Consider the following 22,082-nt stretch of genomic DNA (forward strand, 5'->3'; position numbering starts at 1 on the left):
TTTGGCAGTCGGGCACTACAGCTCGTCACAATTCTGAGAGCCTCTTTTCCCTTGATTTTGTTCTTCCGTCCTCCCCTTCCTCCTCCCCACTGGCCTGCCCTCTCTCTACCTTTTTTTCTTGTTTTGAAACTGATTGTCTTCTACCATCACAAAGACACTTGGTTCTGATTGATTAACAGGTAACAGAAGAGGGAGAGCACAGTGTGACTGGGGGTGTCTACATCAGTCCCATTGGCAACATTTGATCCCACAGTGAAATGATGCCCACAAATGCTGTTTGACAGTAAATGCTGACGGCATTTCGGGGTTGGATTATCAGTTGCCAAATGGTACTGCGGTTGGTTGGTCGGTCAGTCAATAAGAAATGGTTTTCAAATTTTCGCATGACAAATATTGCAACCCATAGTAAAGGAACATAAAAAAGAAATACTTTGTCTTCCACATAGGTACAAATGAACACACATTCACATATTGAAGAAAAGCATGTAGACAGACATACAGGTATATTCAAGGCCGCTCGGGCCTGTGTGTGTCCCTCTGATTAACTCCAAGTAAACAGCCCGTCTTTGGAAAAGCAAGACACACATTTCAGGACCCGAGTGAGGACCACAAGCTGAGGAATGAAGTTTGAATGCTATTGATTGGGAGGAGAGGAGTTTGACCTCCCCCAGCACACACTGCCCCCTACTGTCTGGATTTATATACATCAAAGAAACATGGGGAAAAGGGAAGGGTTGCAACAACACATGCACACAACCAGTGAATCCAACAGTGATGGAAATTCTAAAAACAAGGACCCCTCCAACACCTAAAACCCAAATCCTCCCTCCCTTTTTTGTTGTTTTGATAACCAAAATATCCCCCACCCCTTCTCCCCCCACTCCCAAATCTTTCCATCCTCCTCCTCTCCCCACAAAATCACAGGTCATTTTCTGTTGGTTTCTATACAGTTATACAATATCCATGCACAAAAGAAAAAAGCGCACCTTCTTTTCAATAGAAGGGGCTGGTTTTTAATATTCTAAGAACATCAGGAGCACTTGAACACACCCAAGAACCTTCAAAAGTAACTGTGAAATTGTTTTTTTTTTTCCAGAGAAAAGACAACTTAAAGGCAGAAGAAAGCTCACAATGGGTAAAAGGTTATAACTCCTTTGGTTTAACATCAAATTTTTGGTTAAGAATTCAGCCCAAATCATATTTTTGTCATTCTTTTTCTTTTTGTTGTTATTTCCCTTTTAAACCCGCCTTGAACAGAGCTTTACACTAAACATCTGAAGTGAGTAGTTCTTGCCCCTCTCGCTCTCTATGCCTTCTCTTCTGTCTCTTCTTTTCTCATGTAACCCTTCACAGAAACATTCACAATGTCTTTTCCTTTATGAAAACAGTAAGTACATGCCGTAGCAAAAACAAACGAGAACGTACGAGAAAAATGAGCAAACAAATAAAAGGAATTTAACAGTATAAAGCTTCAAGTCACAAGTTCCAAAACTAACTATCATAGTATCATAGTTTCATAATCATTGTTATCATTAGCAGTATTATTTTCAGTCTAAATTACATAAAGTTTACATGAAAGGTTTTTGAGGTATTTCAGAATTAATTGTCAACACACGCCTACCGGGTCTTAGCACTAGCCAGGGGGAGAGGTCGATTGGACAGACAAGGTGGAGGGAGGAGAGAATTTTTCTAGAAACTGTCAGTGAGCCTTCCACACTTTTCTAGTGCAGCCTCTGTGCTTGCACGCAGTGGAGAGATAGAGAGACAACAAGTGGCAACATTTAACAACTACAGCCCTGCGAGCGCTTAGAGCCTCTGCCGTTGTTACCCCCTCTTTCTCTGTTACACAAAAATATCTCTGATGCGAGAGAGGTAAAGTGGCTGAGAGTCTAAGGACACCGGGCACAGAAAGAAAAAAACAACATAAAGGCTGTGAGCTACTAGAACGATACAGTAACAAAGACTCTGACAGATTAAGGAGTAACATATAATTTTGTTGCAAATAAATAGTGTATAGAAAATGTTTTATAGACTTTCTACATGATAAAGTGCTTGTATTCTAGTGTATCAAGATGGAAAGTCAATATGCAAGAAAATGCTGACACAGCCCCCACTCTGTGTCCCTCTCTTCTGCCCCCCCCCCCTTCTGTCCATCCAATTATGGGTGTGTTGTCTTGTGTGTGTGTGTGTGTGTGTGTGTGTGTGTGTGTGTGTGTGTGTGTGTGTGGTGTGTGTCCGTCCAGTGCAGTCCCACCCGTGGTTGAAGGGAAAAGGCACTCAACTCTATCTGCAAGGCAGCCACCTCCTCCTATGTGGCCCTATGCAGTCTGACTGCGCTGTTTTGTGTGTGAGAAATCAGTGTGTCTGACAGTTTTGAGCAAAGAGGGGGGGGGGGGCTTCTTTTGTTTGTTTTTTGGTTTGTGTCCCCCTAGGCAGTTTGGGACCGGTAGGCTGCAGTATCTTTGGTATTAGTGGCGGTTTCACAAACCACTCAGCTTAGTGAGGTAGCCACATTGGTTCTCACTACAAACAAATGTCATTTTGTCAGCCTAACATCTAGAGCTGAATCTAGCTATTCACCTATGCTCACTGAACTGTATACCACAAATCGATGTTAGCTCATCATCCTTCTGGCGACGTAAACTCACTGCTTAGAGCAACGTGAAGTTAGTCAGTACCTCTCAATCATCTCCTCTACAAGCACCATCTCTTATCTAATCTGCACCGCTAATCTGACTACATTGTTAGAAATGCTACAGTTGCATCTTAAGACCATACAGATAACAATTGAGTCCCGAGCATACCCCCGCCCGCCTTCTAATAAAACACACTTAATCAGCCAGGACATTTGGAGGTCTTGTTTTGTCCCCCTCCATTTTACCCCAGTCTTTGGGCTCAGCTTAAAGGAGGCTGAGGGTACCACAGTTCTGACATTAAAATGCCAAAAGAGAGAGAGCGTCCATCATTTATTCTTCTCTTCAGCAGCTCCCTGTTTTTCTTTTACTCCTCTTTGTCATGGTAAATGTCTCTTCCGAGTCTATATTCACATAGAATGCAAAAAAAAAAGAAGTCCTTTATTGGCCTCGATCCTTGCGTCCCTCTTCTTTTCCTTTTTAAAAAGTCCTTCCTTTTTGTTTTTGATTTATCAACAAGGTGCCTTACTTATGCACAACAGAGCACAATAGTAACAAGAAATAGAAACTTTGTGTCTATGGTACTAATTAAATACCCGCATCAATATAGAGAGAAAGAGAGGGGGGTTAGAGGGACAGAGGAGGTAGAGAACCAAAGATAGAATGAGAGATTTTTCTTCTGCTTCAAAAATGTGTCCAGTTATGTGTTGGAGACATTTTCTTTTGTATTTGAAACACATAGTGTATGTGTGGTATCTTTGTCATTTGAGGTTTGGTTATTGTATGCCTTAAAATCTGATTATTTTTTTTCATTTTTTTACTAAAAAAGTATATTTTAATTCAGATAAAAGCTGATTGTTGGCTGCTATGGCACACACCGCCCATCATCAGTGGGGCGCACTGTAGCTGTGTGTGAACCCTAGTACCATATTCTCTGATTCGCATTAAGGCAGTAAGCATTGGCACTAATTATTGTAGCATTTTGACAGCTGAGTGTGGTGGTTAGCTTTGGGTTAGCTACTGATAACCCTTGTGTGGGAATAACCAGGAGAGTCGGTTTGAATCACATCTGTTGAGAGTATATTTTTGCAAACAGATGGGATGGAAGAATGGAAGAATGATTTGAGAAAATATGAAGCCTTCCAAAATAATATAAATTAAAACTCCACAACACCTCACATGTGTCTGTCTCGGGAAGCCTTTCTGTTACTTTTTACTCTGTTGTACTTTTTTTATCCCGTATTTGTGTAATTTCTGCACTTATATTTTGTGGATTCTTGAAGATTTGGATTGGCTAAATAAATCCCTGTCTTTGCTAAATCCCTGCATTTTCAGCATTTAGTTTAGCCATCCCCCTCTTTCGGCCTCACCGGTGCTGGTTGGATGAGGAACAACAATAGGATAATGGTTAGCTATTGATCTGCCTTCAAAGAGCTGTGAGGGCCTGAATGTGTTGTGCCATGACTTCTCCTCAGCATCTAGTGGCTCTTCGCTCCCTCTCCTCCACTCTGAGCACCATTGCTCTGCTAGATACAGGTCTCTGCTATCGACAGCAGGGGGCACTGTTGCTCTGCCAGCACAGGCAGGACCTGGGAGGGAGAGGTGTGCTGCTGCTGCTGCTGCTGCTGCTGCTGCTGTTATTATGAGGCCTTTGTGTCCCCATCTCCAGTGGGTTCCATGTGCTCCTCTTACATTCTGCTTTTCATATGCAGCTGTAATGTAGTTGGCTGGATGCCCGAGCGTGTTGTTGTCGCTTGGTTTTCAGTTATTGATCAGAGGAAAAGCTCCCAGCAGAACAAAGAGCATGTCCAGACATCTCACCCGCCTCTCCTGTTGGTCAGAGAAACACAGACTCTAGGCTCAGGCAAGAGTAACAATGACACGTCTCCCTACAGGCCTCCAACATCTGTGCAAAAAATATAGACCTGGGCCTGGAAGACCTGAGTATCTACTGCCGAGCATCTTGAGTTTCACCTTCAGGAGGGGTCAAGGCCCTGCTCTGTCTGTCTGCATTGATTCATTTTTCAATTCATTAGTTTGCTGTATGATCAGGCTGAGCTGCTCTCTGAAATGGCTGGCCACCAGGGAATACCTTTGGTCGAGGAATGAAGGAGACTACAGGAGGAGGGGGGAGGTAGAGGCGGAGAATTGGAAAGCCTTGTTGTTTTTTTCATAGGCTGCGTTGTTTTCTTTATGACGGCCTTGTGTGAGCAGGATGCGGCTTGGATAATAAGGCTATGTGCTGTTCTGTTGTCAGATTTATTGCCGTTCTTTCGCCCTTGTTGCTTGCGTGTGCCGGCGTAGAGGGGATGAGAGAGAGGCTAAAGAGGCAGACACAAAGGAGGTGAGTTGGAAGAAAAATGTAAGTCAGTGGCTACTTGGGTGGTGGAAGGAGGCTGGCAATATGTCTGATACCGTCCAACAAAAACATCAAATCTTTGGTGTCTCTTTACTTTGTCAGATGCCTTAAGAAAATTCTTTCAAAAAAGACAGAATCAATGATTGTCCTTATGTGAGTAATGCAGAGTGGACCTGACTTCACAATTCACCTTTTAGATTATGCTTGTTTCAGGTGAGAGCTTGAAATCCTGACTGACAAAAAAGATGATTGCATGGCACAAAGGATTTTTGGGGCAGAGGACACATTCAGACGGCCCAGGCCAGGTAGGGTTGTTATAGACAGGTTTCACAGCCAATTTTCCATGTTGCCTGTTGTTCCAACCAGTTCCCCGGCCCTCTGAAGGTCCTCTCCTCCTCTCAGGCCTTGGAGAAGGTGGTGGCAGATGTGCCCGGCTGCCCGGGGCTGGCACCATGGTCATCGTGCCAGCGGTCCACGCAGCGGCGGCGCGCATTCATAAAAAAGTTGCTGACGGTGCTGAGCTCCAGGCCGAGCTGCTGGGAGATGGTGATCTGCATTTCCTTGGATGGACGCTTGTTCTCCTTGAAGATGGCGATGAGTGTGCGCCGCTGCAGGTCAGTGAAGACCAGACGCTGTTTCTTGGGCGTCGTGTTGCGGTCCTTGTGTTGCTCCTGTTCTTTGCGCTTGCAGGCTTGGTGTGGATGGCAGCGGTGGGAGGGATGGGGATAAGAGTGGGAGGCAAAGAGGGGAAAGAGAACACAAATCAAGGTAAATATACAAAAGTGATTATTTTCATGAACAGATGGCAAACACAGAAGGTGGAGGGAAGTTAAGTAACTAAATGTATCATAAGCCAATACTTAAACTCATAAAAACTAGTTTATACACCAGTAGAGATTCTACAGCTCCATCTCTATTGCCGTATTAAAGTTGATTTAAAGCTAATCCATGCCTCCTGCCCAGTGGGAATATTCCTTCCATCCTGCAGAGTGCAGACAGGGAGCCAGCCTGCGGTGAGAGAAAGATGGGGTGAGGAGGGGGTGGGGGGGGGGGATTGGTACTGGCTGTTGCCTGCTAGCTGGAGACACTGCTGTTTGATTCAATATTAATGCAGTTTGAGTCGCAATGGGGGACTGAGTGACTGTTGCACAAAAGTAAGCAGTGTTGTGTGCAAGTGTGTGTGGGGAAATGAGAGATAGAGGAGGGGCAGACACAGGCAAAGAAAAGGTTGGAGAGAAAAGAACAGAAAAGGTGGAGGAGTAAGACAAAGTGTGTGTGTGTGTGTATGTGTGTGTGTGAGCCAAAGAGAGGAGCTGAGAAGAGGAGGGAGGGGCAACGAGTGAAGGAGAAAGAGAGATATTGACCGACTTTGCTGTAGGAATTGGGGGGTTCTCTATAGGGACTGAGGTCAGAATCCCCCCAGCAGGTCTACAGTCTGCTACTTCAAACAGAGCCCACTGGAGCCCACTCTATTGAGCTCTGAGAGGGTATTTATAACCCCCCCACCCCCCCTCCCCAAACACAAACACTCGAGAGGTGCATGTACCGGCTGCTATGAGCCCCTTCCCATACTCAGAGAAATTTTCAAAAGAAAACACACCGAGTGTACTCTCTCACATTTGGAAGGGGGGGTGGCGGGTTGTAGGCAGCGAACACAGAATGTAATAGTTAATAGAATGTTGCATTGTGGGTAAGTGTGTTGTAACTCAAAGTATTCGTAGGAGACGGGTGGAAAGAAGCAGACAGGTGTAGGGTAAAAAGGCAGAAACGGCGCCCAGAGATTGTGTGTGTGTGTGTGTGTGTGTGTCTGTGTGTATGTCTGTGTGCACCATACAGTTAAGGCACCAGCGCTGCAGCCACATGTTCCCCTGCTGACTGAGGATCGAATCCTGCCAGAACGGACTGTATGTCCCTCTCAGCTTCCCTACTGTCTCAATAAAATGTGAGCAAATTGGACAGAGAAAGAGAGAAAGATGCCATCTCTGTGTGGTCTCCACCTGCTGCCATTGGTATTGTTTGATACTTTCATACTCGCCTTCAATAATGTCTTACTTTCATGCTGTGTGTGTGTGTGTGTGTCTCGATGCATTTAAGGATTTTTTTCTCTCCATGTGTGTATGTGTGCGCGCACCAGTGTACAAGTGTGTATGTGTGTGTTTGGGGGGGAAACTGTGATTATGCTGAAGTGGCTGGAGCCAAGCAGTGGCGCTGTGTGTCTAATTACAGTGGAACAGAGCCCATTGATCAGCCATTGCAGTCCAATCTGTTTACTACAGATGTCTAACCTGCATACGAGCCCATCCATCATATTCATATTTCACATCAACATTGAAGCTGTATACATCACACATGCTAATACGCCACACACAAATTTATCTTAATGTATGCTAGTACATACAGAATGTATGTCGTCATATATCTTTGATTTATTATCGGGTTAAGGGTATTTATGAGGAAGAGGAGAAGGCTGGAGTAATTTTATCATTTGGAGTTGAGCTGAAATATTCACATTGTCTCAGTGAGTTAAGTCTCAGTAGATTCATCAGGATGAGCAGGACAGGCCATTAAAGCTGCGAGGTGTCACAAAGATTTAGTTAAGGAATCGTGGACACTGATAATGCCTGCTTTCACTACACGATAATAACTTTAAGGACTTTATAACCCTGAACATGCATGTCTTCAAGTAACACGAACCAAACAAGCAAGCTATTATCCAACATTTTCAGGGAGAAGCGTTTACAAGCTGACTAATATGATGGTTTTATTAGAAAATTCTGTATATGTATTTGTTATTCATTAATATGACATCATCATCATCTTTGAAAATACATTCTGGTCTGAGTCCACCACGAAGAAATGTGTATAATTAGTTTTATTTTTCACATTTACCATTAGTATTCAAAGGGAAGGTAAGGTTAATCAAATGTATGCTCCTTAAATATATAGTGTGAATTGTTTTGATCATCACACTACTAATAAACCAGACACTGACTAGATAATATACACACACACACACACACACACACACACACACAAACGCATAATGCAGCCAATATAATGTGTTCAATCGTGTTTTCCAATTAACCTTGCCAGTGTCAGAAGAGATTAAATTATTAAGAAATGAAAGCCTCTGAGGTCACATAGTTTTCCTCAGTGGTGAAAATCCATCCCAGCACCGAACTGCTGTTTAATGGAAAGTTTATACTGCGATACTCCAAAGTAAAACTAATACACACTCTAGTTTAACTGGTAACCAATATATTAAGCTGACGAAAACAGAACATCTGCATCCATGAACCCAAACCTGCTTAGCAACAAACGCATTGCTTTAGGTAGTAAAACTAAAATGGTTGAAATGTGCTTTTAATACCATTTCTTCAAAAAACAAAGCCAGTCTATCTACTGTGATTTTTACTGTGACTGTAGAAAATTCTTGTTTTTTATGTTTGCAAACACGGTTTTAGAAATGTCCACATGTGAGGAGGCTCAGCTTGTTCCACATGTAGGGACCTGCGCTGCATAAGCTCTCTACAGGCCGAGGTGGATCTACCACTTCTACTCAGCAAAGACGTGCCATCCCCTCTGGCTACAACTTGTGTGGAAGAGGATTCGTTTCCCAGCAGGACAATGAGCCTAAACATGCAGTGAAGTCTGTTTGAAGACCACAGAGGAGCAGTGCTGATGTGCACTGCTTCGCCTCCACAGACACCAGACTTCAACATCACTGAACACAGAGTGAACTGTGATTGTTGTAAAAGGTGAAAATCCATCTATCCAGTAATTATATGTATCTGCTTATCCTATTCAGGGTCACGGGAGGGCTGGAGCCGATACCACCTGAAAGGTAAAAATATTTTACATATTTTGAGTTTTTTTTAATTTATTTACAGTTACATCTTTGTGAATACTTGTATAAATAATACATAATAGATATAACTTGATTACAAATTGTGTATGAGTATACAATAAAGTTTTTTTTTTTATCTTGGGACTTACTTACTATCCCAATATTTAAGTCCACTATGATGTTCCATTTATTTTATGCAGCTTCCTGTTGGTCTGAATACCTTCAAATTCCCTACATTGCAGGCATTTTCCCTCTGTGATTTGTCCAGATGTGTGATTGCCTTGCACAGGTATGCGTGTATTCACACACACACACACACACACACACACACACACACACACACACACACACACACACACACACACACACACACACACACACACACACAAACACAAACACACACTCTCTCTCTCTCTTTCGCCACATACCTGAAAATGTGTTCGATTTGGGGTGTTTTCTTATCATAAATACACTTATTGTCTTGTAATGACAATGCATCAAATGAGCTTAATTTCCGTATTCTATACTTTCCACTGTGCATTTACGTGTCATGAATAGTCTAAAATGTCTTTTTCAGGCAGTAAATCAGCATGGATCTATTTAATAACAAAGGGTATTCTTTCAAAAACTATTAATGGACAGTTTAAAGAAGCCATTAAATCTGGGGGTAAATGCTTTGGACACTTACTACTTGGTCAGTATTTTTGTTTATAACGTTCAGGACTTAATTCTCTTTAAATCCCCAGAGGTTACGATTAAAGAGACACAAATCTGGTGTTTCAGTGTGAAAGAAGCACATAATAAGTGAGCCATTGGAGGGGCGTCTCTCTGTTAATGTGTCTCAACAACCAGATGAAACAGTCCCAGCTTCTCCCTCCATCCCTTTCTGCCGCCGAGTCACGTCCTGCCACCTCGCAGAGCGCTTGCTTGATGCCGCTTGCCGGTCGGCAGGTGTCGCTCTCGCCGTGGCCCAGGCTGCACGGGGCGCCATAGTGCGCTGCCTTTGCTACAGGCGCTGGATTTAGTAATCAATATCGATCGATCGGTGAGGAAGGGGGCCCTGATTACTGAACCAAGCTCGGCGTAGAAAAGAAAAAAAAAATCGATCATTGCAGCTTTTAGAGCTACAGTAGGCACCGAGCAGAGGGGCGGACATAAACTCATGCACAAAGAGCAGCCGGACAAGAGCAGAAATCCTGGTTTGGTGTTGAGTGTTTTCTGAGGTGTACACCCTGCTGCTACACTGGCACAGAGAAATGTGATTTCTATTACTGCTATCTGGAGCTGTGAACGGGAGCTGACCTACTTTGAATGGATCCCTCAGGCTCCTCACAAACACACAAAGTCTGATTCACAAAGACCTGGGTTTCAATGTTACATGCATGTTTAGTTCTACGTTTTAGTCAGGCCTACTACAATATTGTTATATTATATGCCATGAATATAATGCAGGATCTCCGTTTATACCCATGAATGTTAATTCAAGGGCCTTTTGCATCGACTCGAGGGTCACACAGTCTTTTCTCTTAAACTCTCAAATTCCTTAATGAGTGATTTTTTTTTCTACTAACTCCTTTCTGCTCGGATGGAAATGGCTATGACTTAGGCCCATTTCTTTTCCACTGATGACATTAATATTCTTTGCTTCACGACAAACCAAGCGAGGTTAAGAGAAAGGCCCTGGGTGTTCAATATGGATCGATAGATTCGTGAATAATTCGTGTGTGAAATTCAGTTCGTCCAATTAATTATGCCTCGGAGGAGGGGAGTGGGCCCGGAGAGGAGATTCATGAAGGGGTGGAGACACGAAAATACACCAAGAAGGAAGGAAGGAAGGAAGCGTGATGATCAGCTTTCTTTGTGGACTAAAATCCGAGATGGGCTGGAGAGGAAGATGAGTAAACGATCATCACCTGTTCTGCCTGCATATGTTTATACCGCGTGTCCACATCTGTCTCAGGCCTCCTCTGTCCCTGCAGATGTGAGTCCATCTTCAGCATTAATCATTTATTGATCACCACTGCCCTTCCTGCTTATAATGAGAAAGTCAAACGGCCTAATATTATGCCTATAGTGTTTTATGGTTCCATGCAACCTCCAATCTTGCAACCCTTTAGCGATCCACGTATAAGCACACGAGATCAACATCTGCTGATTTAATTAATTTACCATTAAGCATGTTTATACACACACACACACACACACACACACACACACACACACTCTGCATCCCGTTTAATGTTGGAATTCAATCCTGTCCTCACTAATAACCTATGCAGGACCAGTTTGCTTGTAGTTGCACTCTACTCCGGAATATAAGAAGCATGATTGGGCAATTTGATGTTTAGGCTTTAGTCTACTTATTAAGTAACGTCTGTGCTGTTTCGCATGGGCTGTTGCCTTAAAGATTGATGTCTACCAGCACGGCCCTCTCTGTGTACGATGGCATTTATTTCATTCCTCATGTGCTGCAGGGGCAATGCCAAGCTCTCTCTCTCTCTCTCTCTCTCTCTCTTCTCTCTCTCTCTCTCTCTCTCTCTCTCCAGGCCAAAACACTTCCAGCTCAATACCCCTTAATGTAATGAGTGAGAATTGGTGTTAATATACTGATAAAGCGGCACAATTTGTTTGTTTGTATTCTCCAGCGACTCAGCTGCGAGGCATTCCTTCTCCAGCTTTTCAATAACACTCAACCTGCACTCAGTTACACCTTCGCCCACATCCCACCTCAGTCACTCAGCTGCCTGCACGCCTGCAACATTTTACTTTTACCTCTTATATTTGCTCTATCATCTGTCACAGCCATGCATGCCCTGGGCTGATTTGATAATACATGCTGAATATTTTATGTTGTCCGTCAGTTTGAGATGCACAAAATGCATCTGAGAAATATAATTTTATTCAGCTCTGTTTTCACACCAACGTGTTATTAGCAACCCAGTGGTAAAACCTATAAGAACAAATTCAATAATCAGTACAGGCTGCTGCCTGCGATGATCACGCTCCTTATGAGGTTTCAGATAATTAAATGCACTCAGCCATTTAAGCGCATGATTGAGAGAAACCGTATGACTGAATTTTTCACCTGCATTACTATTATTATTTTTTGCCAGTTTAATAGCAGCCTTGGTCCGCATGTGTCATTTATTTGTATGAGTGCCTCCATTGTTAGAGTGATACTCGTATCTGCGATTATCATTGATTTAATTCATAATTGCTTTGACCAGTTATGCGTGATGGTGGTAATGATCATGACGCTTTATTTTGTAGAGACTGGCAGGCCTGCTACGGTTTTATTTCCCACAAACAACAAGTGTGTGTGTGTGTGTGTGTGTGTGTGTGTGTGTGTGTGTGTGTGTGTGTGTGTGTGTGTGTGTGTGTGTGTGTGTGTGTGTGCAATTTACGAATGCATTAGCGGCTTCTCTACGTTGAGGAATTTAGACGAATTATGCTTGAATTGAATCCTGATTGTGAAATTTGGATCCAGTGTTCAAAAAATAAAAATGGGTTAACCCCATAAACAATGAATTACAATGCAGTGCCATGCCGAGGGGTCTCTTTTGGATGTGGTGTGGGTGAGCGCCGGGTGGAGAGGCTCTGTGGCCGGTCAATAGACCCGCACGTCTGGGGCTCCATGCGGATGGGAAACCTTGTGCCGGGACTTAAACTCTCTTTACGCTCCTTTTCATTTGCTGTATAGAGAGTTTACACGCCTTTTAAAGCTGCGTAAATCTGTCGGAGGCTTATTTATAGTGAAACACAAAGAAAACAGATGTGAGGAAGAAAACAAGCCTGAACAAGGCCTAATGGGGCTTTTTTTTTTCTTGTGAGTATGCCTCTCTGTTTAATTAGGGTTAAAGTCTGCCGTCTAGTCTATATGTACACCACTAATGTCGCGTTGTACATATTTATATTTAGAAAAGTTACATCACAGGATTTATCGAAATATGTTTTTATTCTCCAAATGGCAGCTGTCACTCTTCTGTCCATTTCTTATTACTCGCATGAGAATCAGCAAACTGATCTGCAGTCAGATGATACTGTTTACTCTCCACGGAGAGACAGACAGCTTTTCAATACGCAGGAATTTTCGAGATTCAATTCAATACACTTCTCACTCAATCACGTGAAGACAGAGTAAACTGAAATATTTCTACACCAACCATTATTGCGGTGACCTAATTGCATTTATAAATTTCCCCACAATGCTAAACAAAGTAGGCTATATTAGATAATGTATATTAGATAAATAAATAAAGTGTGTAGCACTTTATTCTCTGGGTTCATTATTTATTAGGGTTTATTAGCCTATATAAGATTTATTTTCCCAAACCTTAATATGTTGCTTTTTTGAAAATTAAATTTGTTTAAAAGTGTCTACTTCCTCTAAAAATTCCGCCTATTTATTTCAGCACTCCCAAATATTTTTTAAATAATTAATTCTGTGTATAACAATTCCAACCAATAATGAAAACGGATGTGGTAAAATAATGATAGTAGGAAAAACAAGCATTAGAATGTAGGCTAAATAATAATAATTTTAGAGTTTTTATATTTAGTCTACACATTATGAAGGCTGTAGTCTGTTCATCTGTATTACATTTTGGTCTGTAAAAAGAAAAAATGTTGCAATCAACACAAACGCACACACACACATGCGCGCGTACACACACACCTTTCAGAAACCATGAAAAGCTAACTGAAGAAACAAAAGTCAGCGTTTTCATATCGGCTCAGTCAAATTATTAATTCAGAACAAGCCGAAGCCTGTTCGTTATATTTAATAGAATAAAGGCTAGCCTATATGCGCCGACATCGATTCTTTCATCAATTGATTTCACAGTTGTTTTGTTCCTTTGTTGATCTTTATGGGGTTGCCCAACCGGAGTTTCGGGTTGCATCTGTGGGTACGATAAGCTGTGTGTGCGCGTGCGCGTCTGTGTGTGTTTGCGGTTTTGTTCAGATCGACCCTGTAAGACTTACAAGAGGTTCCGTGCAAACCGTCTGCTGGCTCTCACCAGCAGGAAAACACATTTCCGTCTTAACCTGAAGTTTTTTATTTTTACACACTGACTCATTCAATCTAAAAAGAGACTAAACGATTATTTTTGATAATTTACAGACTGCAAAAATGCCCGTTTCAACATCTCATTTAATCATGCATTGGCTCTCAAAATCTTATTTGTCTTTCAACGACTGAAACAGTTCAACCGACGATTTTATTAGATAGGCTACAAGGAACACATAAGCTATGCATTCTTCCTTTTCACCCCAAAACATTCCCATTTCTTTTGTTTTCCAAATTAAAACATGTGAATCCCCGCAAGAAATAAGTGGAACAACCTGCCTCTTTTAACACCTAATAATAGATTAAATGACTTCTTGCTCTTTTAGAAACCGTTGTTCAATTCGGACACAGTGTGTGCCTTCACTTGTCTTTAATTGCATGGACAATGTTCTTGCCTTGTGTTCTTAAGCTGCGCATTAAACAAGCCATTATGGGGCCTTTAATAACCGATGGCCTGTCAGGGAGTCAGATAAAGTGTGCGGACACACCACTGCCTCACTACAGCGCGCGCTGGACCAACACGGCGTAATCCGTTACTTATTTCCCAAAGCTCTTGATATGAAGTACCAGACTCCTCTCTGTGGGAGCAGCGACATCTGACACGTTACATCAGCAAATTCACACAATCACAGTTGTTTGCTCAGTAAGTAATCGGAGGGGAAGAAGGTGGGGTCATCAGGCTAGTGTGTAGATAAAACAGGTTAGATTAAGTGGGAAATTGTACCTCTATACGAACTCTGTTGACCTTTTTGTAACTGGGAAAACTGCATGAAAGACGGTGCCGGCGCGCCGCACGCGCGGAGCAGTTTTGGGGCATCCCGGCGTTACATAACAAACGCGCTGAGTTCAGTCGACACAATGCTGATGTGCTCTGGTCAACATTTTTAATTGCACAACAGCCTGCTCTTTGGAACCGTCCCTTGCTTTGGCTCTTATGTAAACCACTGCAGATTGTGGCGGGTCAAAAGCCACAGATTTGTATCTTCATCTTCGCGCACAGACCAACACCGTGTTTACCCTACATGTGACTCCAGAAAGCAAGGACGAAATTTGGAGATTTAATTATGAGTGTCTTAGGTTTGGGCCCTTTGTATATTTGCCTGAGAAAAAGGGGGGATGGGCGCACGCGGTGCCATTAACCCTATGATGCTAGCCGCGTGCATTCAGTCGACTCTGCCAGCAATTTGATTTAAAGGTCATTCTCTCCTATCGATCCGGTTTGGCGAGGGGGCGACGGAGTAGCGTAGGAATTGATCATCTAAAATAGAAGAGACGGTCTTTGAGACTGTACAGAGTCCGTGCCTCTACTGCATATATAATTGCTATATGCACGCCCCAGTGTAAATTGGAAAGAGGTGTTTGTGGGGTTGGGGGGGTGAAGATGTGGGAGACAGTGCAGACTCCTGCTTCTGTTGATCTGATTTCTATTAAAATTAGATTATTTTAATAATAAGGTCGCCTTGGTCAGAACTGTGTGTGTGGGATGTGTAATGAGCGAAAAGAGATTACACGACTGTGAACTTTAAATCGTCTGGTGCTGCTAATCCGCCTCCATCACAGACATGGAGCTGGGCTACTAACCCTCACACAATTAAAAGTCAGCACTTCACTGTTTTGACCAGAGTACGAGGCGAGGTGTGAAGCAGGCCAGTGCGAGAGCGTCCGTGTATTAGTCATTCTGTTGTATGTTATGAAGGGTGAGCTGTTAATGGGAGAAATGGTGTTGCATGGTTGAGATGGAGGGGGTTGCATGGCTGCATGGCGCAGCTCCAGAGATGGAAAGCAGAGGCCGGGGAATGGAAATCGATACAGATTCAGGGCTCGCCAGATCGGCCTTAACAATGTGGCGCAGACGCACTCTACATCCCGATCACATACACAGAGGAGAGAAGAAACAGGGAGGCGACACGTATGCAGGCAGTAGCTGGTGCTATGATATTGTTATGTGTGGAAAAAACTTACAGGAAGCTGCAGTCATCTAGATAAGCATACATAATCATATTTTAGGGTAGGTGATTTTCTTCATCCCTTCTATTCCTACAGTACTTCCCACGATGCATTCAATTTTGAATATTCATATCAACCTACGAGATGAAGATTTATGCAAATGTCAACTTAGATGAATTGACTTTGCCCTCCACCAATATGCAGCCAGCCTCCTCATCGCCGGGCTGCATATAAGGATGCAAGGCGTGAGATGTCATTCCATCTGATCTGCGCTACACTGAACCCGGGATTTAAACAAAATAGCCTCGAGGTATAACCTCAAGAAAATTACTGTTGCTCTCCCACCACAGGATTTCAAAGACGATGCTTGTAAATGCGTGTCTCTGTACTTACAGCACACGTTGCTGTGCTTAACGAACAACGAGGCTCTGAAACCGCAGCTGCACTGTTTATCCCCCCTATCTTCCCCTCACACATCAATTATTAAAGTAACAATCGATCATTTCGCAGGCTAACATCAAGCCATCTCTTCATGAAAAAAAAATCCTGTTTTAGATTAACCCGCATCAATCACATCTTAATGCCCTATCCAATTAAACCCATTATCCCGGTTTAAATGACCCCCAAAAAAGCGCCACTCAGGACTATTGGCGTTGCTTTTGGATATTTTGGTGAGCATCCCAAAAATAAAGACGACTTCCAGTTTATATTCTGTGTGGGGGGGGGGAAGCTATGTGACTTATATGGAAACCCCGGTAGGCTTCGTGCTGGACTGGAAAGTATAGGGAGTAGGGTGAGGGTGGTGTGATTGACGCGAATGTGGATGGTAATATTGATCGATGGGTGGAAGCTGTTGGATGAAATAATGGTGTTTAGGGCCTACAAGAATGCTATTAACTATGTATTGGTAAAACTCCACTTCACCACCTTGAACTGTCCTCAAAACAGAAAGGATATCCTGCAGTTCAGTGTGGTTTATTTCAGCACTCTGGACAGCGCCTTGAAAGCACCCGACCTGCAGGAATGAACGGTGCTTCCTGCTCAGTGATTTGTAGGGAAATAAAAAGCAGTTTGTAGCCTTTATTAGGTAACATACATATCCAGAGAAATCAATTCCATTAGCAAAAAAGCATTAATTCATACCCTTTCTTTCTGAAAAGACCAAAAATGAAGCTCATACCCTGCAATATAGCCCGGCAACTGGTCAACTCAATAGAAATATATCTACCGAGCAGGGGGGTGGGGGGTGGGTGGGGTTGGATTGCTCCAGGATTAGGCCCGTGTAAACTGCGTGTAGTTCATTGAAACATGAATAGAGGCCTCCCACCCTCATTTTCAACAATGTTTTTCCTCCGTGGCCCGTGGGCCTTGACCTGCACACCCTGGCACGTGCTCCGGCCATTCAAATGGTAATAAAGCAACTGCGCTTTTTTTTTAATCGAGGGAGAGAGGCATTGGCATGCACCTCATCCCTGTCACATGGAAGGAACGAAGGAGCAGGAGACAACGGTCAACACAAACACAACAAATATTTAATTTTATCATCAAACGATGATATAATTGAATATTTTTTGTGTTCGTCAAGATTTCTGTCTGGAGATACGCGAAAACTACCCTAATGTCCTTATAACCCAAACCCCATAAGACACACGAGTTACACAAACAGAACATGATTTCAAACAACAACGAAAAAGGTGTGCAGGAGCGTTTTTTAACAGCTGTCCTCCCCCCCCCCCCCCCCCCCCCTTCCGGCTCCCGCCTCCCCCTCTCTGCTCCGGGGGAGAGACCAATGGGAGAGAGTGCTGAGGCGGGATAATTGATAGATGCACTGGCTATCCTTATCGATCAGGGCTGTATTGACCCGACCAAATACATTGAGATGGAGTGTGGAATTCAACACAGATGCAAAGACGAATTGTTTTTTATCGTTAATGCGATCTCTAAATGCCTCCCAAACCTCACTTTACCCTCGTCTTTTTCATGTGTACAGCTTTACAATGACGCTTCCTATTTATTTAAAACCTACAATATAGTCGACGAATACATGTGATATGAGATACTCGAAAAATAAAAGACATCCAAAGGTTAAAGCTTTTTTCTGGGCCTTCGTGGGTGTATGGGTCTGCGTATGAAGAACACAATAGGTGGAATGCCTGTGGCTTTTTGCCCTCGTTGCATTAGGAGATGTTGGGCGTGAAGGACACACATTCCCCCCAAACAGGCATCTCTGATCTGCTTTTCGTTTCAGGGGGTGGATTGTCGTTTTGTGTGTGTGTGTGTGTGTTGTGTGTTGTGTGTGTGTGTGGTGGTGTGTGTGTGTGTGTGTGTGTGTGTGTGGTGTACAGACACTGGAATTTTCACATTAGCTAAGCAGGGCAGCTTCATTGATTTGTGTGACTGTGATGAATTTGGAATAGTAATTTGAAATTATTGATTGATGTGGCCGAGCGAGTATGGCCCAGCCTCACTTTCAGCATCACAAAATCCCCCAACTCCCACTCCCAGCCCACATGCGCATCGAGGATAATGGTGATTTTAAATGCAATAAGTAAAATGTTGCTCCGAGCATTTACATACAAGTCATTTGTCATTTTGCCCAACTGGCTATTTCTTTGAGACCTTTTGTGATTGCAGATTAATACATTGGGCAAAAAGCGCACATAAAGCTGCTCTTTTAAGACGGAAAAATAAACATTTTGTGGATATGTATAAAAAATATACTTCAAATAAAATAGTGCCATCTATCACCACTCATTACCACCAGATCAAATTAAGAGTGTAGCACGTGCGTGCGTATTTTGTTGTAGAAATACGCACGCACACGCCTTACACCTATGGGCTGCCCTGGGCCCGACCACAATCAAATATGCAGGTGTGCACTCTCGCAGGACTGTGCCACTCCAACATGCCAATTGAATTGTGGTGGGGGGGGGGGGGGGGGGTAGCCTGATGCCGGGTGTGGAAGATATAAAACCCTACAGCCCAATTAGCTTTAACAGCAGTGGCACTTAAAAAGACAATTGTGGAGTGTTTAAATCTTTATTTACCAGAACCCTACTAAATGCGCAAAGGAACAATTTACATGTCATTAAGTGCTTTTCAATAGCGCATTGACTGGAACTAAAATATGCCACTATATCTGCTTAATTAAACTGTTCGCTGAAATACGACACAGAAGTGCTGATTGACGTTTGGAAGACCAGAACGTCTAAACAGGGCCTTTACACAAACATCAATGAGAGGGGACCTCTCACTCACGTCTCTGTTTCAGCCCCACTGCGACTCTCGTTTTCATTTACGTCCTGTTAATCAGGTGGTAGGTGTTAAAGGGTTTAATGGGGGCGGGAATGTTGGTTCAAATCACAGCGTTTAGTGTATAATCTTTGCGCAATAAACATCCAAACGATGGGTGAAAGAGATGAACCAGTCAGAGTTGGTCACAATTTGTCTCTTAACAGAAGGCATGTCCAGTCCTTTCTCTTATCATAGCTCAGTGAGCCCATACATATGATTTCACAACCTACATTAGTCACAAATTCTCACTGTCTGAATGGCATAGCACTGAAGCAACTTTGGAGGCGAGATATCCCAGAGTGCAGAGGAGACAACAGGCCAGAGAAAGACTCGTCTGTTAGTGTCTCTGTCTTTTCAGATCCAAATCATTTATCAGTGTGCTACGCTGAAAGGGGACGCCTGGACCTGAAATATTGATCCACAGGAGGTCATGCTCCCCCGACTCTTTGGCCAGGCCTCAGACGATCCTTGTTTGCGACGACGCGCTCATTTGACAGAGGAGTGCCCGAGTATTACATCAAGTTTGTTAGATACAAATCAATCCAAATGAAAACTGAGTATTTGAGTTGCAGGGATATCTGTGTGTATGTTTGATTTACCTTTAAACCCTAAAGTAATAGCTGCAAGAGGTAATACGTTTTCAGTCACATCCTACTGTTTGGTCTTTCTTTCTGTGTGTTGGTTGTGTGTGTGAGTGAGAGAGAATGACAGGGAGAAATAGAGTGAGGCAGCGTAAGGGGGATAAGTGTACCCATGCTGTATCTGTGCGTAAAACCGCTCTATGTGCGTAGCAACATACACATCCCTGCAGACTTGGTTTGCACCTCGTCTGCTTTAGAGAGGTGCTTCCTCTTTTGTTTATAACAGCACCAGTGTTGCACAGCGTCTGCTTGTACTATCATGGATTGTAGCATCAATCAAAATATAGATTCCCCCCAACATTTAACACCCCAACTGTCACGATGAAGTTTTACTCGATACAATCGACTAATAACTTCTAGTAATGTCTGTTTGAGCATCCATTGACAGTCTCGCCACATTGACTTCTAATTGATCCCTCCACATCACTCAGGTTGGGAGCTGTCTCCTCACTCACCTGCAAGCCTGAGCGCCGACATCCGCTGGAACTCGGGCTCCTGGAGCCACTTCCACATCCTCCTGAACGTCTCCCGGCCAGACTTGAGTTTACTCCACGGTTTAGGGTTCCGCAGCAGGTCGGACAGAGTTCCCTGGGACCGGCACAAGATCCTCTGAGCAAAGATGGCCTGGGGGATGCTGTAGCGTTTGAGCTCTGCTGTTATTCGTTGTGCCACCTCCTTGGTGTTTATCTCCTCCACCTGCCCTGACCCACCTCCCTGCCCGCCTCCCACCACCGTCTGCCTGTCTCGGTCTGACAGCATGGACCCGTTTGCCTGAGAGTGCGGATGGCTGTGATGGTGTATGCCGTTCAAGGATGTCATGAGCCCGGCCCCATGGCCCCCGAGACCCCGGGCCAGGTGCTCCTCGCCCCGGGACAGCATGTGGGACTCGAAGCCCCCCGAGGAGATCATCTTGTCGTTGGAGAGATGAGCTCCAGGTCCATAGGCGCTGAGAGTCTGCTGGGAGCTGTGCAAAGACCCGAGACCGTTGGACAGGGGGGAAAGTGGCTGCCCCATGCCGGACATGTCTTTGGGGTAGTGGCCATAGAGGTTGCTCATAGAGGCGAGGCTTCGGTCGTCCCTCATCAGGGTGAAGCTGCCGCTGACATTCCCGGCTGCGAGTCGCTGGTGCGCCGGATGATGGTGAGCATGTGGGTGTGGATGGTGAAATTTCTCCGAGACGGTGGAGATGGGGGGCAGGTGCTGCAGCGGCGTCAGCGTGGTGTAGGTGCTGCTCAGGCTCATCCCGGAGTCGCACGACATGGTCATCGCCGGATGCAGGGGGCCAGACAAAGCGTGGTCTGTGCGGTAGTCCCCTGCTCCCTCCAGTATCGAGGCCATGCTGGACACCATGGCTGACCGTCCGTGCGACACCAAGTTCCGATGCGACGCCGACGACTGGCGCGCGTGGGGGGAGTTCATTAAGTCGCTCGTTTGATGGGAGTGAGATACACCGTGCAGATTTCCAATGTTTTCCATTGTAAGCTCCATCGTTGAAAGGATCTTTATTTCCACCCCTCTCGCCGCTCTCTCGCTCTCTCCCTCGCTTCTCTCCCTCTCTCGCTGTCGCTCTATCTCACACTCCTTTCCAATAAATTTTGAACGATTTCAAAGCCAAGCCATTGATTGTAGTTGCCTCTCTGCAGTCAATCCAGCATGGTTTTAAAAGATCGGGTCCCGGCCGCCTCACAAACTGCGCCGCAAACCTCTGCTCAGTGCGTGAAGGTGTCTGCGCCTGCCTGGATTTCTTTCGCTCTAGAGCACCTTCAACTATACCCAAAGCGCTGCTCTGCTCTCTGTGTGTATATTGACGCGCCCGCGCTCATGTTAAGAGATGAGACGGAGCCTGTGCGCATGTGCGCGCCCCCGTGGTGTAGCCTCGCACTCGCGCACTCTGTCTGGGGCCAACCTGACGTCACTGGCCCCTATGTCATGGGTTGTTGTCATGTTGCACACTGAACCTCGAATTCCTGAAAAAGATTGCATTAGAAACTTGGGTAGATAAAACACAGAAGTGCAATCCTCTGCAGTGTGTGCAACATTTACACTCAGATGGATAAGAAGGACTCACGCCTTGTTTTCTCTGATAAAACCCTTTGACACGCTAGCAACACGCGTGATGCCTCTCTTAAAGGTTAAATATTAATTGACATGTGTCATATCGGGCCATGAGTGTAATAAGAAAAGCGGAGGTCACAGCTCACAGCCTCTGCCTTTTAGAAGTGCATTTATGAACCCTTGTGTTCTACTCTACTAAATTTGACATTTTCATCCCTTTTTCAGACGGTTTTCACTA

At 44.2% G+C, this 22,082-nt stretch overlaps 1 protein-coding gene across 1 annotated transcript; it reads right to left on the minus strand.

Moving 5' to 3' along the window:
- Positions 1-1,078: 1,078 nt before the first annotated feature.
- onecut3a (one cut homeobox 3a) lies at positions 1,079-21,596 on the minus strand. Its single transcript, XM_032526410.1, has 2 exons — positions 20,245-21,596; positions 1,079-5,683 (listed from the first exon to the last, which is right to left on the minus strand). The coding sequence occupies exons 1-2, from the start codon at positions 21,275-21,277 to the stop codon at positions 5,391-5,393; spliced, it is 1,326 nt and encodes a 441-aa protein (XP_032382301.1). The 5' UTR covers positions 21,278-21,596; the 3' UTR covers positions 1,079-5,390.
- Between the last annotated feature and the right edge of the window lie 486 nt (positions 21,597-22,082).

Source organism: Etheostoma spectabile, chromosome 9, assembly GCF_008692095.1.
Source record: "Etheostoma spectabile isolate EspeVRDwgs_2016 chromosome 9, UIUC_Espe_1.0, whole genome shotgun sequence".
Classification (NCBI taxonomy): Eukaryota; Metazoa; Chordata; class Actinopteri; order Perciformes; family Percidae; genus Etheostoma; species Etheostoma spectabile.